At 42.3% G+C, this 17,352-nt stretch overlaps 1 protein-coding gene across 1 annotated transcript in view; it reads left to right on the top strand.

Moving 5' to 3' along the window:
- GPC4 (glypican 4) overlaps nucleotides 1-17,352 on the top strand; it is a 112,182-nt gene that overhangs the window by 76,420 nt on the left and 18,410 nt on the right. Inside the window, exon 4 of the mRNA XM_058658866.1 lies at nucleotides 14,356-14,747. Coding sequence (XP_058514849.1) covers nucleotides 14,356-14,747 — 392 coding nt within the window. The remainder of the gene's footprint in view (nucleotides 1-14,355; nucleotides 14,748-17,352) is intronic.

Below are 17,352 nucleotides of genomic sequence, written 5' to 3'. Positions count from 1 at the left end.
GTCTTTCAAATGTTGGCTTTCATATTTTTATTCCACACAACTGATTTAATAAGTGGTAGTTACGTTTCCAGGCTAGACCACAAAAGCAAATTGAGTCTCTAATGCACTTGAACTAAAACACCGTATTTTTTTTTCTAGATACTTTGTGTGGAAAAAAATGCATTTAATCTTAATTCTATCTCCATTTGCTGGCTGCCTAGGAATAATTTACGCATCCTTCTGTCTTCCTCATGGTCTCTTATTCCCTAAACATACAGTGTAAGTTTTTCTGGGATTTAACAGTATATGAGCACCTTGTGAGAGTGAGTGCTACTGGAAAATACATTATTAGAGCATCCTTGCCTCTTGACCACTAAATTAAGGTTACTTTCCAAAGTATGACAGTTCTCTCCATTATATTGTCTCCCTTTCAAGATAATAAACTGATGATATTCTGTTCCTTTGAGGGGAGCACATAGATGGCCATCTTTCTAATCTTGAGATGTTAATTTGTTTTGTTCATGAAGATTTATTTATTTTTATTGGAAAGGTAGATCAGATTTATAGAGAGAAGGAGAAACAGAGAGAAATATCTTCTGTCCACTGGTTCACTACCCAAGTGGCTGCAAAGGCCAGAGCTGAGACTATCTGAAGTCAAGAGCCAAGAGCTTTTTCTGGGTCTCCCATGCAGGTGCAGGGTCCCAAGGCTTTGCACCATCCTTCACTGCTTTCCCAGGCTACAAGCAGCGAGCTGGAAAGGAAGTGGAGCATTTGGGACTTGAACCAACCCACATATGGGATCCTGGATCTTGGAGGATGAGGGTTGAAGTTTAAAAAGCATAACTTGAGGACTTTGTGATAGAATGTTGAAGGGGAAACCATTCTGCTACTTAGAAATGATTCTTTTGTTAGTCACACAATGGGGCAGAAATAAAGTTGTTTCCCAGCTCTAAAGCCATCTTCTCCAAGTCTCACCACTGTTTTGTTATGAGTGTCTTCCTGGAGTGTGGCCCACAACCATTGTCTCTGGGCCTGCTGCTTAACTTACTCTTTCGAAACCCTCTTCGAGGGCCTTGTGTGGTGGCCTAGCAGCTAAAGTCCTCACCTTGAATATGCCGGCATCCCATATGGGCACAAGTCCTAATCCCAGCAGCCCCACTTCTAATCCAGCTCCCTGCTTGTGGCCTGGGAAAGCAGTCGAGGATGGCCCAAGGACTTGGGACCCTGCACCCGCGTGGGAGACCTGGAGGAGGTTCCTGGCTCCTGGCTTTGGGTTGGCACAGCATTGGCTGTTGTGGTCACTTGGAGAGTAAATCAGAAGAAGGAAGATCTTCCTCTCTGTCTCTCCTCCTCTCTGTATATCTGACTTTGTAATGAAAATAAAATAAATCTTAAAAAAAAACCCTTTTCACTCCTCTTAGTTTTATAGCACAACTCCTCTGACTCTAATGTGTAGGCTTTTTTTTTTAACCATGTAGAAAAACTCACAGTGTTAGTGTTGCCTTTAATTTAAGAAAAAAAACAAGGGACTGAAAACTAGTCTCTCCTGCCCTTTACATCCACATAATGTGTGAATACTATGCCTGAATTATTTCAAGTCTTCTCAGGAAAAATTATGCGTCTCGAGTTTTTGTCTTCTAGTTTCAAATTAAAATATGGCATGGTCAATGAAGTCACTGAGCAAATTTTTTTTTTTGAAAGGGTAGTAGTGTGGCCTAGAGATCAGAACAGAGCCAAAATACCCTGTACATTTTTCTCCAAGTTAGGTCTTCTGAAACAATGAAATAATATTATAATAGTAAAACCTCAGTTAACTGGTGCCAGCAAACCATAATTCTGTAATGTGTGCTGCATTGCTTGATTGATTTTCAGGTATTTTTAAAAACATTTATTTATGGGGCTGGTGCTGTTTGCCAACTGCAGCCCCACATATGGACTTCTCCTGGTAATGTGCATGGAAAAGCAGCAGAGGATAGCTCAAGTGCTTGGGATACTCTGTACTTATGTGGGAGACCTACAGAATCTCCAGTCTCCTAGCTTTGGACCAGCCCAGCACCAGTAATTGCATCCATTTGAGGCTTAAACTAGTGGATGTAGGGTGTGTGTGTGTGTGTGTGTGTGTGTGTGTGTGTTTGTTTCTTTCTGATTGTCTTCCTCTCTGTCTCTCGTAATTCTTCCAGCCACTAGATTATTACCACTAAGCCCATACTAGCCAGGGCTTGGTCAGGCTGAAGCTAGTAGCCAGGAACTCCATCCAGGTCTCCCATACAGTTGGCAGGGACACGAGTATTTCAATCATCATTTGCTGTTTCCCAGACACATTAGCAGGAAGATGGATTTAGTGTGTGGTAGGTAAAACTGGCACTCTGTATGGGATGTAGGCATCCTAAGTGGTGATGTAACCCACTAAGTGCCTGTCCATTATTTTATATATATATATACTTTTTTATTATAGATATATACTTTTTTGTTTTAGTTGAAATAGAGACTTCCTTTCTGATGACTTACAGGCAAGGCCAGGCAGAAATCAGGGGCAGCAAACTCAGATCTGGGTCTCCATGAGAATGGTAAAAACCCACTTACTTGTGCCATCAGCAGCTCAAAGGCCACTAGAATTTGGGCGCCAGGTGTTTAGATATGTCATTAGATGTGTGATTCTGGCATCCCAAGTGGTGTCTAAGTGCTGCACCAGACTGATGTGTTTTTCACATGGGTAACTAGGACCTGCCATTCTAAAAGCCTAAGGATCCAGGGATGTTGAGTAAATACCATAGAGGAATGTTAACTCAGAACCCAAAGGTGGGAAATTACCCTGCCTATTGCAAAAGCCAGCCCGTATGCTGTTGTTCTAACTCATACCAGTTGTTGACTTTGTTTCATGGCTTCTCAATTATGGAAATGTATAGTGATGGAGTACTGGGGTCTATCATATACAGATGTGGGGATATAATGCAACATGCATCCCTGCTTCCAGACAAAAGATGGGTTCCCAATGAAACTGTTGGACATGTGTAGACAATGGGATGCTGGACTGTCGGACATTGTACCAACAACGTCGGGGTACACTTAAATAAGACACTGATGGAATTATGATTCCTTATGAGACTGATAGAGTTAAGATTCCTTGTGAAGGACTACACACCATTGTAGTAAAATGGGAAAAATCTTTTGGGAGGTGGGAGTTTAGGGGGAATCCCAGTGTATACGAATTGTACTACATAATTCAAAATTCAAAATAAAAATAGATTTAAAAAAGCCGGCATGTAAACTCCGTGACTTTGGTGTGAATGAAAGAGAGGATAGCAGAGCAAGTAACAGGATGGCAACTGGGAGAGCAAGACAGGGCAGCTAGTTTGCACAGTGGAAGCTGGAGACACCTAGTGAGGACGCAGCAGGACACAGCAACACAGGGGGCCAGGGCACTGCAATGAATTACCTTTTGTCATTTTTTTAAAAAGATGTATTTATTTCTATTGGAAAGGCAGAAGGCAGAGAGAAGGAGAGACAGAGAAAAAGATCTTCCATCAACTGATTCATTCCACAAATGGCTACAATTTGAGCTGAGCTGATAGGAAGCCAGAAGTCTGGAGCTTTTTCTAGTCTCTCCCACGCTGGTTCAGGGTCCCAAGACCTTGGAGCACCCTTTACTGCTTTTCCAGACCAAAAGCAGGGACCTGGTTGCAAAGTGGAGCAGCGGGGATATGAAATGGTGCCCCGGTGGGATCCCAGTGCGTGCAAAGGCCAGGATTTGGCCACTAAGCCATCACACAGGGCTTACCTTTTGCTATTTGTTGCATAGGTTCAAGCTGTGACCCTGACTCCAGACAACCCCTGGTATCACCCAAGCATGCCTGTGAGATTTTATTTGTTTGTAACCCTGTACATAAAAATAGAGTCCAGGGGCTTGTACGGTTAATAACCTCTGTCACTAGAAGTTATCCCATCATTTCAGTTTTTCATCATTTTGCCTTGATTGCCAATCGGAGTTCTAGTGGCAGCCTGGTGTTTTTGGAGTCATTGGAGCTGAGTGGTGAATCCCTTCTTGATCTCCAAAATCTTCTTTTGTTTGTTTTATACTGTGATTTTATATTTTGTGGACATCTCAAGGGTTTGTACAGTGTGTGATGTGTAGTTTTTATGTTCTAAACATGTGTGCTTGCGTGTATGTGAGTACGTGTGTGTGCACTTAGATCTGGGTGGAGTTCAAGAGAGCAATTGCTTTGACAGCATCTCATGCAAAAGAATCCTTGGGTTTCGCAGGTTCAAATATGTCACTATGAGTTTTTAGAATTTGCTTCTGTACTTGTCTGTCTACTATGTAACTCAGGAGGTTCCCATGCTGGAGGTAGAGTCTGAGCATAGGAGTGACACAGCTAGCTGCTCCCCCTCTTGGCCAGTTCTGGGATTTTTTTTTTTTTTTTTTTTTTTTTGGTAGTAAAGCTGCTAATTAACATAGTTGAATCAGTTGTCTCATGAATATGCTAATCAGGCAGTTCAGAGGGGTTGTGAAGAATTGCTTGGCAAAGGGAATAGCAATAGTAGAACTGGGGCATAATTTGTGTTTGGGGACTACAGCATAAAGACAACCCCCCTCTCCCATGCTTGGTGTTTTATGAGAAATGCTTGGATTTTGAAGAAGCATTAGCAGAAGAAAAAAATATATAATACAGTAGGATGATTAGAGCTGCCATAATAAATATACGTAAAAATGATGTTGTAGCTATGTAGAAATACTATTGTTAAAAAATTCCTTGAATCATTATTTGCAGATTAAAGGAAATCTGGATAGATTGTTTGATGCTACTCTGTCGGGAGCGATCATTTATCATTTTTGGAGCAGGTTCAACAACTTTGGAGGTACTTCGGAGGTACCCTGAGGTATCGCCCTGCTTCTGCATTGAGCCTACTGTGACCTGATGCAATTAACTAGGTCTCAGTTTTCCCATCCATGAAATGAGGGGCTTGTGCTGAATGCTCTCTGAAAACCCTTTGAGTTCGGAAAATTCTGTGAATCTTTTAAAACATGTGACAAGCCCAGCTGCCTCACTAAATGGTCTTACACGATGTTAATTAGCTGTCTGTATGGTACCCTCTATTTTCCTCCTATCATTTCTTCACTCTCAGCTACTCTCGCTGGGTCTTTGAAAATCCTCCCAGGAGCCTGTAGCTTGTTAAACTGGAATAATAGTAGAAATTTTCCGAATTAGCTTAAAGTGCACATAAAAGAAATAATTGTCCCTGCTATCTGCGTGGCTGTGTAAACTAGAGTGCCGCCCTTCACTGAAGCCCTGCAGCACCCCCCCCCCCATTTGCTGTCATCGCACTGAAGCACAGGACATGAAGTGCTGTTCCTTCTCAGTTGAATCAGTGTTTTAATCACTGACCACAATGGCTTCTTGAAGCCGCTGAGAACAGGAGAGTGGAGGCTAAGTTCAACACACTGAAGACCCGTGTGGACAACTCAGCTTCCTGACTGTTCACGAAAAGGTCATTGCTGCAATTTTCCAAGGAGCCCACCATCACCCCCACCCCCGCCCTTAACATTTTTTTTTTTTACTCACATAAAGCTATTCCTTTTATTCGTTTATTTTTTTCACTTGACTTGAAGGGCGGAGAGAGAGAGAGACATATCTGCCATCTAGTGACTCCCTCCTCCAGGGCTGTTTCTGTGACAGTTCGAAGCCAGGAGCTGGGAAGTTGATCCGGGTCTCCCACGTGGGTGACAGGAACCCAAGTATTTGGGCTACTAACTGCCGCCTCCCAGGAAGCTGGGGGACAAGCTGAGGCAGGACTGGAACCCAGGCATGCATGTGTGAGCTGCCAGCCTCCCGAGAGCATCTGAACTGCTGTGCCCAACACCTGCTCCTATCTCAAGATTGGAACAGGGCAGCATCTCACAGGTTGACTAGGTGCAGAAATACAGCAAATGACCTGAGTCTTGGCCCTCCTGAAAATGCCCCTGTCAGGTCGTGTTAATAGTCCTAGATTTATTTGGAAAGCACTACCGTTCTGTGCCGTGCAGTCCTGTTGCCCTGTGAAAGTATCTAAAAGGTCAGATACTTTCGCTTATTTCTTGTTTAATCTCTCTGTGACCCTTGACTGAGCCACAGCCTGAGTGCTTACAGTAACCAAATTGGGAGCTGCGACAAAACACTTTGGTCTGTTGATGTTTTCTGTCTTTTGAGTTGTGATCTGAAGCGTGACCCATTGTGGTTATCGTTGGTTGCCTCACAGGATTGAAAGTGTTCATGCAGCTTCCATAGCACCCAAGGCTCAGATACAGAGAGGAGGAGATACTGAGAGGAAAATCTTCCATCCGTTGATTCACACCCAGAATCAACTCCCATTGATTCACTCCGCAACGGCCAGAGCTGAGCTGAGCTGAGCCAGTCTGAAGCCAGGAGCCTCTTTTGGCTCTCCCACGTGGGTGCAGGGTCCCAAGGCTTTGGGCAGTCCTTGACTGCTTTCCTAGGTCACAAGCAGGGAGCTGGATGGGAAGTGGGGCTGCCAGAATTAGAACCTGTGCCCATATGGGATCCCAGCACGTGCAAGGTGAGGACTTTAGCAGCTAGGCTACCACACCAGGCCCAGGGGCCAAGGCTCATAGACTCCCTGAAGCCTTTGCTTTGACTTTGGCTGAAGGTGTGACATCAGCAGGCAGTGGTTGATATGTTGGCTGGCAAGTGTACACAAGCAGGAGGGCTTTGGATCCAGTGCTTTGCACCAGTTCTGTTCGGCTTGGCAGCTTTGGGATGGTGGTATTCACCCCCACCTGCCACGTGCCTTGTCTGTACAGGTTATGAAAATGGCTCTTTGGGTCCATCACCAACTGCTGCTGATTGACAGGCTTCTTGAGCTGGTTTGACTTAAGCCCTTTCAAATTCATTTTCCATGCCCATCTCCTCACCACATCTCTCAACAATGTGAACAGAGCCATGAGAACTCTGGTCATGAAGATGACACACAAAGCAGGAGTGTTCCACAGCCACATTGTTTTTGGAGGTCACTTTAGCAGAGTGTCAGAAGTTTCAGATAAGCTCATGTGTATCCCAAGGAAAGAAAAAGCTAATGTAAAAGTTCATGGTGAATGTTAATGTGGTGATCATCACAGCTTTTTTTTTTATAGTAGTGAAATATTGGAAATAAGCCCAAATGTCCCTCAGAGATTACATTATGATCTGTGCATAGTGTGTTATAATTTGCAGTCATTAAAACTGCTGTATCTGTGGTTGGCATAGTAGTACACCCTTGGAAAAAATTACAAATAGTTCAAATAGTTGTATCCCTGCCACCTAGTTGAGACACCTGGGTTGTGTTCTGTGCTCCTGGCACTGGCCCTGGTCATAGGCATTATATGGATAGGAGGAGTGAACCAGAACATCAACATCAACAATGATGGCTTACAAATGGAATAACTGGAACTGGAGCCAGGCCCAAAAGGATGTCCTAGGTGTGATGTTAACTGCTTTTCCACACACTAGTCCCAGATATTTTATGCTGATGATCACTGGAGGAACACCTTGGTGATTTTTTGCTCTTTTATTATTAAATATCCCAGTGCACTCTAAATAATTTGGGAAAGTTTGCAAAATACATTGAAGCCTGCAGCAATTAAACTGAATGAAGGGAATAAATAAAGATACCTTGAAAGAATGAAGAAGTGTTACTTTTCTGATTTGTTGTCACTGACAATTCAGTGAAACAAAATTGAGAAATGTTTCTGTTTGGTTTTGTTTTGCTTTGCTTTGTTTTAAATCGCCCTGTATTCCCATCACCAAATCATCACCGTTGTATTTACCTCCTCTTTTTGGAGTGCATAGATAATACATATATGCTCATTGGAAATGGACTGATCATGCTATTGTGTGTCCTGATTTTTTGCTTGACATTAGATCATGAGTAGATAGCAGGGTAATTTTAAAAGGTTGTTGAAATGGAATAAAAAAAGAACACGTATTTTGTTGCAAACAGTTTTGAACTCCAGTGTTTTTCCTAATACCCATTTTCTATGACGTTTTGGAAGACTCTTCAGAGACTGCCTTAAGGCTGTATTGAAAGCCATATGGTACCTCTCTTACTGGTCCCCATAGAGGTTAGTGTGTGCAACACTTGAAATGGCCTATGCACCTTCCTAGCTTATTTACACATAACCTTTGCATTCTCTGCACACTGATGAATGCCCCCTCCCCCCCCATGGGGCCATGCTGAAGTCAGTTGTCTAGCCAGTTAGTGCTGGGCATGTCGTTAGTAGAAAAGGCATGGGCCTTAGCCAGAAGAACCTTTCCATCTCAACCCAAGACAGTGGGCTTGTGGGATGAACATTTTAATTGTTCCCTAGGAGCCTTTACATTCAAAATGTGTTCACTAACAAAGAGTTTATTTTACCTAGGCAAAAATCCCATAGCACTCTTAAATATGCCAGCACCACTTACCAGGATTACAACTGGCTCTTCGCCTGTCTGCTTAGGAGTAACCTATCAAGTTGTTCTCCACTGATCAACATGAGTTTAGTAGAGGACCTTTTGACATAGCATGCCCTAGAAAGCACTCTTGAAGGGAGAAATTATGCCATAGAGAGCAATATGCCTGTTGTAAACTAACAGAGACTAACCAGCCAGTGAGACAGCAAGCCAGAGAATGGGTTAGGCAGAAAGCAAGGCTTCAGTTTGTTAGTGATGCTGGCTTGATTCTCTTACATTTGTAGATGATTGCGTTTGATGTTCAGGAAATACTCATCTCCATGAAGGAGTGGTTGGCTGGAGGTAGCTCCTCCAGTTTTCCTGACAGCTTCAACAGTATGATTTGTAGTATTTACAAAGAGACTTCTTTCCTCAGGAATTTTGTTGATGTGGTAACTTCATGTTTGCATGCCACTGCAGAGCTGTGAAATACAGCATGTATAGTAAAGAGGAAATTAATCCTTATATGTAAAAGGCAGCTTCCTATTAATATAAACACAAGGTGATAATTTATTGCACCAAGCAAATGGATTGAAAAGAAAGGGCTTCCAGTCTCTTAAGGTCATGGGTTAATTCTAGAATGCATTCTAGCTCATTAATCAATAGCTGGTCAAGTGTTTATAAAGGAGTAACTAATAGCATTTAATAGCAAACCTGGAGGTCTTTTGACCTGTTGCAAGAATTTTGAATGTTTATTTGTCGCAAGACAAGTGCCTGGGATGGAAGTTCCAGAAGTACATGATGTTCTTCTTCAATTTTTAAGACAGGCTATTTACATAGAAAACTTTTATATGGAAAAGTTTTGCCTTTTCACGCTACTCTTTGCCATGCTAAATTGCTCCTCCATTCAGAATAATGAAATTTTAGAGCTGGCAAGTATTTAGAATCCCCCAGCTTAATGCTTGTGCTGAACCAGCTTGTAGCCAAAAAGGTCGTATGCAAATGAAATAATTGGAGGGAGAAGGGAGGGAATGAATTGCCTGCTGATTAATTCTGAGTTTTGATAGGTGTGCAATGTATTTGACAGTGTTTTAGCATAATGTAAACTTTTCACTCAGTAGCCGCCCCCCAGCCTCCTGAAAGTTCTGGGACATTCGCGGCCTTGGAAGGTAGAGCCATTAAGCGTCTCCCTTTGGATAAACACCTCCCAGTTTTATAAAGCCTTGCGCCTTCTCAGCCCATGTGCAGCAGCTCCAACTTCTTGTATACTTCCTCAGACTTTACCAGGAAAGAGAAAAAAAAAAACCAGTCTGTAAAAGTTTTAAGTTACCATGGAGATAAAACTTACCAGGGTGACAGATATATCACCTCTCATATTCCCGAGAGTGGTTACTTAATTGAGTATCCACTCTGTCCCGGGTATTCTCTGCATGAGCTGAGTGGTGAGAGCTCCATTTTAGCAATGGAACAACAGAGGCTCCCTAGGGGTTAGGCCTTTTGCCCAACCGCAAGGTCGCACAGCTCTCTGAAGGACCTGCGGTTTTCTCAGCCTTTGGTGCTGTTTCAGACTCGGGCTGTGCTACAGTGTTTACTTGCCTCTTGTACTAAGTGCCCTTTCGTGAGCGAGCTCGAGGAGTGCTGGCTTCTTGATCCTCAGAACATGTGTACCTTAAGACTCCAAACTGAAAATTGCAGGCGAATTAAACCTGACTGCCAGATGCTTATCAGCCACCTCCTCTTTGACTTTCCTTAGAACCCCAAGAGTGTCGCTTAAAGCCAACTCCCCGAGCAGCATTTTTCATGAACACAAGTACTTGCTACAAGGGTGATCTAACTTCCAATTAACGTGGCTTCTGACCATGGTAGAATTCTGCTTTATGCTGCTCTCGGCTGATTCTCTCTTAGCTACCCAGTGTGTTATAATTGGTTGTAGTCATAGTGATTATGAAGGATGATTGCTGGGTGTCTTGGCCTAAACAGCTCTTCTTTAGCAGTTCAGATCTGACCCTGATCCTGAGTTCTGAGAATAATGATGGGAGTGGGGAATGGAGATGAGTGTTGTAGCAATTAATGAAGTTGCTATTGATGGCTGTAGAGTGGGACCTGAATGTCTAATTTGTGCTCCATTCCTCTTTGTAGAAGGAAATGTCATGGGGAAGAAAGGGGAAGGGCGGGGTGCAGAAGAATTATGAAGAACATATGGGAGCCGCTAGTTTTAACAGGACACACAGATGAAAAATGTTTTTTTTTCCTAATAGCAAATTATTATGCTTTCATTGATATTGTATCCAATTGATATGGATTTTAGAATTTATTATCTGCTATTCTTACTAGTTCCTAGAGCGGCAATATAGGTAAAATAGTACTGTTTAACATAAGACTAATGAAAAATGAATTTAAGTCTCCTTTGAGCTTTGTTCTGTTGACCCCCATAGGAGAGGCAGAGCTTGCTATATGAATTAAAGATTAAGTCTTATAGATTTCTGTGAAAACCTCTAGTATACTCATAAAATCATGTATGGAGAATAGTGACAAAACAAAGGTGAACTGGATGAAAGAAATTTGTATTTCTAGAACTTTTCATGATAGCTTCATTGTTGAAGAGGAATGATTCAACTATATGCTTTGATTTGAACCTGTAATGGCCACTCAATATATAATTGTCAAATTGCATAGCCATTTGGAGAGATTAAATTGTGAGCCTTTCGCTTCTTATATCACTTCTGTAGAATTGCATAAGCATTTCTTGGCCGTGTACGTACTCAAGTGGTCTTTGTATTTGTCACTTACATGGCAAATGAAAGCAGTTTTCAATGTATAATGGAAAGGAGATAAATTTTCGGAGAGATGAAATGAATTAGGACTTCATATATATAACACCAAGCTTAATCTCTTTAAAGTACAAGCTAATGTGTATGCGCATGCACACACACACACACACACACACACAATTTCCTAGGCAGAATGGAAGCCATGGAACCAAAATTTCATAGTGGTGTTGGACAAGGAGCATGTCAGCTCTGGCCAAGGTGGCCACTTGGGCAGTGAATCAGCAGACAGAAGATCTTCCTCTCTGTCTCTCCTATTCTCTGTATATCTGACTTTACAATAAAAATAAAATAAATCTTTTTTAAAAAAAAAATTAACTCACTAAGTAAATGTGAAAGCCTATGGTCTAACAATTCGCAACATTCAGTATCTTATGTGTGCCAATTGTATGAGCAACAAAGTAACCCTTTATGGGAAAGAACCCATGATTGTGAGAGTTATCTGCCGCAAAATACTGGGCATGTAAGAGCACAACCTTCCAGCAGCCTTTATGCCACTGGTGTATGGTGTGCAGGAGCTATGTGTGGTGGATGCTAACCAGGAAAGTGTGGTTTGGGACACGAACCAGACAATGTTTAAGATTCCTCTCTTCCTGAGACTCCCCAGCTTTGAATTCTAGAAGACAGGTGGCATACATGTAATCATCTGTCTTAACCTTAGTTGTGGCACTTCACGCAAGAAAATCTGACTGCAAGACTCCATTAACAGTCACTCCTCAAAATGTTAGTTTTCTAAAATGCAGTTCCTGGAGAAGACATATCCCCCAAATTAAAACATTTGCATTTGTCCTGAGTGTTGTACAGTCAGCACAGCCCCTGAGCTGCTGGTGGTTGTTAATGACAGAGGAGAGGTGGAGTTTCAGCACTCAGAAGTTCAGGGCGCTGCAGGATTACAGATGGTTGCGCTCCCCAGTCCACCCTACTGGCATTTCAGAGTCAGTGGATTTGGGCTGAAGCTGAGAACTTGGACTTGCAGCAAGTGCCCAAGTGATGCCAGGGTGTGCTGTCCTTGGCCCACACTTTGAGAACCACTTAGTGGGGATTTGGGGAAGAATAAAAAGTTAAAGTTGTAACGTATACTAAAGGACTATACTATTGTACGTGGGAAAGGAAAATGGAGGGAAAAGGGAGGAAAAGGGATTAATCCATATCTATAAAATGTATTATTGAAAACAATAAGAAAAAAATTGAAGTCTACTCTGGTAGCTAATTTCCCATACAGTCCCTCAGCTCTTGATGAACATTGTGTCCTGTCACTTTCAGGGGAAAGAGCTCAGGTAAAAATGCAGTTGCAATGCACATGAGCGAGCTGCCTGCTTGTTTACACTGCAGGGGGAATCCATTCTCCTTTCTCCGGGGAAAAAAGCGCAGCTAATCAAAGACAAGCAATAGTACACAGACATGTCTCAAGAATTTGGGGGAAAAATGGGATGAAAAGATAAGCTTCTTTTTGGTGCAAAAAACCACAGCCATGCATAGTTTGCTTTTGTTTGTTTGTATTAATGATAGTTTCCAAGACTTGTGTGAAGACCATTTTTATACATGGATTTCAAAAGTTCTTTACATTGAAGTAAACTTATCTTTCAATTCCATTTTCCATGAACTTCTCAAAGTGTCTTTTTAAAAAAAAATGGATAACAGGACAAGGAGAAAGGCCACACAAAAATCGCACTTCACATTGACAAGCTGGAAGGAACCATAAAGGACTAGCTTTTTACCTCAGCCCAGAGAAGCACCACGTCATGGGTTGGGGAAGCAAAGATTATTCATAGAAATTTTCTTGGCATGTAACGAAAGACGCACATGCCTATCTCCCTCCCACAGGCTTCCATTGACTCGACCAGATTTTTTTTGGGGGGGGAGGGGAAACTATTTGCAATTAGTTGTCAGTCTCTGATTTGCCCACCCAGTGTGAGAAGAGAATGGTTTTGTAGCTTTTGCGTTTTGATAAGCTCGCCAAAGTTCTGGCTTTGAAGTAGGCATTATATTTTCTTTCTGTTCCGTGTTCACTTCGAGGCAGTCTCCTATTTGATGTGGTCCTTTAATTTTGTTTTGGTATTTCTTATATTTCCTGCTTATAAACTTGGTATCAGGAGGTGTTTGTTTTTATACCACGCAAGAGCTTCTTGAAGAATGAATAATGTTACAGATACACTGGGGGCCTCTCTTTTCATGGGACTTCCTGAGAAAACCTTCAGGAGAAAGCTAACTTGCCTTGCCATTTGTACAAAAAAGATTAAAATCTTTCACACTTAGTTAGTGATGATGTGGGTTCCAAAAAGGCTGGTCTAAAATAACTCTGTCTTCTCATTTGTGTTTTTCAATGATTTCTCCATGTTGTCTTATGCGTAAAAGGGATAGGTGAGTCCATTAAGCATTTATATCCCGCATCCACTCGCCCTCCTTTCCCACCCCATCCTCCACCACATACATGTATAGCATCCTACATTTTACTGTATAAATCCTTTAGGAACCTGAGGTCAGCCTCATAGCCCCATTTGTACTGATGCCTGAGAACTTATTTTCAGAAAACGTAGGTGCCTGTTTGTAGGGGTGTTTCATTATGTTTTGTTGCCTCGAGCATTTTCCACACATGCCATGTAGATAAATAAGGAGAAAAGCAAAAACAAATCATGGTCAAGTAAAAACTTTTGAAAACATCTGTCCTGGTCTTAGGTTACAATTAAGGAGTATGATTAAATTTGGTTTTGATTCTTGCAGTTAGAGTTTCTGGAAAATCTCAAGATGGGCAGTTCTTGGGACTGGTTTGGTCTGATTCACCTTGGGGCCAGTTTAGGATGTGTGATGGAAAATGAACGTGTGCTGTGCTAACTTCTGCAAAGCTGTTTGTTTAGAATTAGGATTTGTTATTTGTCTCTTCTTTTAGACATAGATGTGTAGATGACTTTGTGACATGTTTTCTTGCATTCACAAATGATCTGAGATGCCAGATTACCCCAAAGTAAATAACCCCAAATATAAGCATGTTTTCCATTTCAGTTGTGAAGAGTAAACCCCCTTCCCCACCATACAACACACACTCCACATTTTTCAATTTACCTGGAAAGAACTGCATTATTTACTTACTAAAATACTCTTTTCTTCATTCTTCTTTTTTCTCTTCTTTGTTTGCTTGGTTTTGTTTTTAGAATTCTTCAAAGAGCTCCTTGAAAATGCTGAGAAATCCCTGAATGATATGTTTGTGAAGACATATGGCCGCTTATACATGCAAAACTCGGAGCTATTTAAAGATCTCTTTGTGGAGCTGAAGCGCTACTACGTGGTGGGGAACGTGAACCTGGAAGAAATGCTAAATGACTTCTGGGCTCGCCTTCTGGAGCGCATGTTCCGCCTGGTGAACTCGCAGTACCACTTCACAGATGAGTACCTGGAGTGTGTGAGCAAGTACACTGAGCAGCTGAAGCCCTTTGGAGATGTGCCTCGGAAACTGAAACTGCAGGTCACCCGAGCATTCGTGGCGGCACGCACTTTTGCTCAAGGCTTAGCAGTGGCGAGAGATGTAGTGGGCAAAGTCTCCGTGGTAAGTGCTCGCTGCATTCTGTGTGTGTACTTGTGTGGTGTTTCCTCTGAAGCGAACGTTGGGAAGAGGCAGTATTCACGGAACTCACTTGCATTTGTGCTCCGTTTCACATGTGTCTTCCCCCTCACATTTTGTCCTTACACGTGTATATGTACAGTTTAGAATCACTCAAGAATTCTGCGATGAACAGCATTATAAATCACTATTTCCAGTACTTTCCTTGGTAGTCATTGTTTCAAGGCAGATATATGATCCATCTGGAATCTTGATTTTAAAATGGATTCAGTGCCTCCACACTGTTTTGTAACTCTTAACTCCATTTCCCATTTAGCAAGGGAGACATGAGGGGATTTCAAAAATTCATGCAAATCTGCATTAGCTTTTATTCATTCATTCTTTCATTCATTCATTCACTTATTGATTGAAAAGGCAGAGAAACTGGCTCACTCCTGAAAGGCCCAAGCCAGCCACTGGAAATCCAATCCAGGTCTCTCAAGTGGATGCAAGGGGTCTACTATTTGAACCGTTACTCGCTGATTCCCAATATCTGTAATCAGCAGTTAACTGGAAAGGGGCGTGGAGCTGCGTCTGCCATGCAAGGTCTCCTATATATAGGAGATAGGGATTACAAGTAGCATTTTTTTAAAAGATTTATTTTATTTTTGCTTGAAACTCAGATAAACAGAGAGGAGCAGAGACAGAGAGGAAGATCCTCCATTTGCTGATGCATGCCCCAGCTGGCACCAATCTGAAGCCAGGAACCCGGAAACTTATTCCAGGTCTCCCATGCGGGTGCAGGGTCTCAAGGCTTTGCGCTGTCATTGACTGCTTTCCCAGGCCACAAGCTGGGAGCTGGATGGGAAGCGAGACCACTGGGATTAGAACCGGCACCCGTATGGGATCCTGGCGGTGTGTATAAGGAGAGGACTTTAGCGACTAGGCTACCATGCCAGGGCCCCACAAGTAGCATCTTAACTGTTGTTCCAAACACCTGTTATTTTGCATTATGTTTATTAAGTTTCTGGAAACTTTAGTATCTTCCTTGTATAGCTGCAGGCTATCCTTTTGGTTGTTTCATGTGAGTGTGGGTGAGCCTATGAGTTCTAGTCTTAGAAAAAAACTTTGACACCCTTGAGCATGGTGTCCCGGGACTGGGATGGGGGGGGCAGTCTTTTATAAGACACAGTTTTCTATGATAATTAATGTAAACCCTACTGCTCTTGATGCTGACTTTGTTTATAAAAATTGTAAAACCTAAGCAGGAGGTGATGAAATGAACTCATTTGTTTGTTTGGTTTTTATTTGCAATTGAAGTGTGTCCCTTGGAGCCATCTGAGGAGCTGCCTGGGGGTGGGGAGAAGGGAAGAGGAATCTTACAGTGGGTGAGACTGCGCTGGTGCCTTTAGCTTCTGCTTCCTCCACAAAGGCTTCATTTGTCTTGATTTATGCAGAGGGCCTGAGCAAGAGTTCAAGAGGAACTAGGTTTTACTGCTCTAGCAGTTTCCCACACCCTCATGATGTGAGCAGGCTTATTTAGTGCCCTCCCCACCACCTCAGCCCTTCCATGTCTGTATACCAGGGAAGAAAAAGAAATGTTGGGCAGGACTGGGCCAAGCTCAAGCCAACAGCCATGTGCTTCATCCTACATGGCTTAAGGACTTGGGCCATCTTCTACAGCATTTCCAGTGCAGTAGTGCAGGGAGCTTGAATCCATGCCCATATGGAATAGTAACACTGCTGGTGGTGGCTTTAATCACTGTGCCAACCTTGGACAATAGCTTCTGTTTAGCCCACTTGATGGTTTTGAGGACTAGAGGAATGATCAACTAAAACAGCACAGGAACGCTCAAGTTGCCATCTTCAGGGAGTTCGTGTACAGTTCGGATGACCTCATAAGTGATTGTGTAAATCAGGCAGTACATATTAATGTTGCACCCAGACAGCAGGCATCAGCAATTGTTAATAAACTATCAGAACTATTCTGGGCAGGCTGCAAGGTTGGTTGGAGAAGCAATTGATATTCGTCAGGGAGAAGATAAGGATTCTATACAAGTATGCTATGAAAAAGAGGTACTTCTATGATTTTCATGTTAGAATTGCATGACAAGAAGGGTTACTTGATGGGTTGCATTCATTACTGCAGAATTGTTTATTCTCTGCAGGTCATGAACTGTCAGAAAACAATTTTTCTAATATGGTTTTGTTTATTCTTTTTCTTCCTGATAATTTAATTATTAATTGCAAATATTTGTTGCAGTATATGAGGGTAGGTGAGGGTAAGGGGGAGATGTTTGATCCTTGATCTTCTGCCAATCCAAGCCAGTCTTGTTAATCTTGGAGATACTTACATTGGGTCCCTAAAATATTGCATAGCTAATTTTTTATCAAATTCATTTGCGGGGTAGTTCACCTGACGTATTAGAGAAAGACAAAGCAAGCGTTTGAAAGGTGGCTCCTTTATCCTCCTCTAATTCTGAGTTCCGGTGATAATCCTTTTGAAAAAGGTCCCCACAGGTGACACAGCCTCAGTTTCTAAGGTTCAAGTCACTTTAGACAAGCGAGATTCCTGGAACCCTCCGACTTAGGATCAGGGAGGATGACTGAA

The sequence above is a fragment of the Ochotona princeps genome, chromosome X, assembly GCF_030435755.1.
Source record: "Ochotona princeps isolate mOchPri1 chromosome X, mOchPri1.hap1, whole genome shotgun sequence".
Lineage (NCBI taxonomy): Eukaryota > Metazoa > Chordata > Mammalia > Lagomorpha > Ochotonidae > Ochotona > Ochotona princeps.
This window is presented reverse-complemented; position numbering and strand designations above follow the sequence as displayed.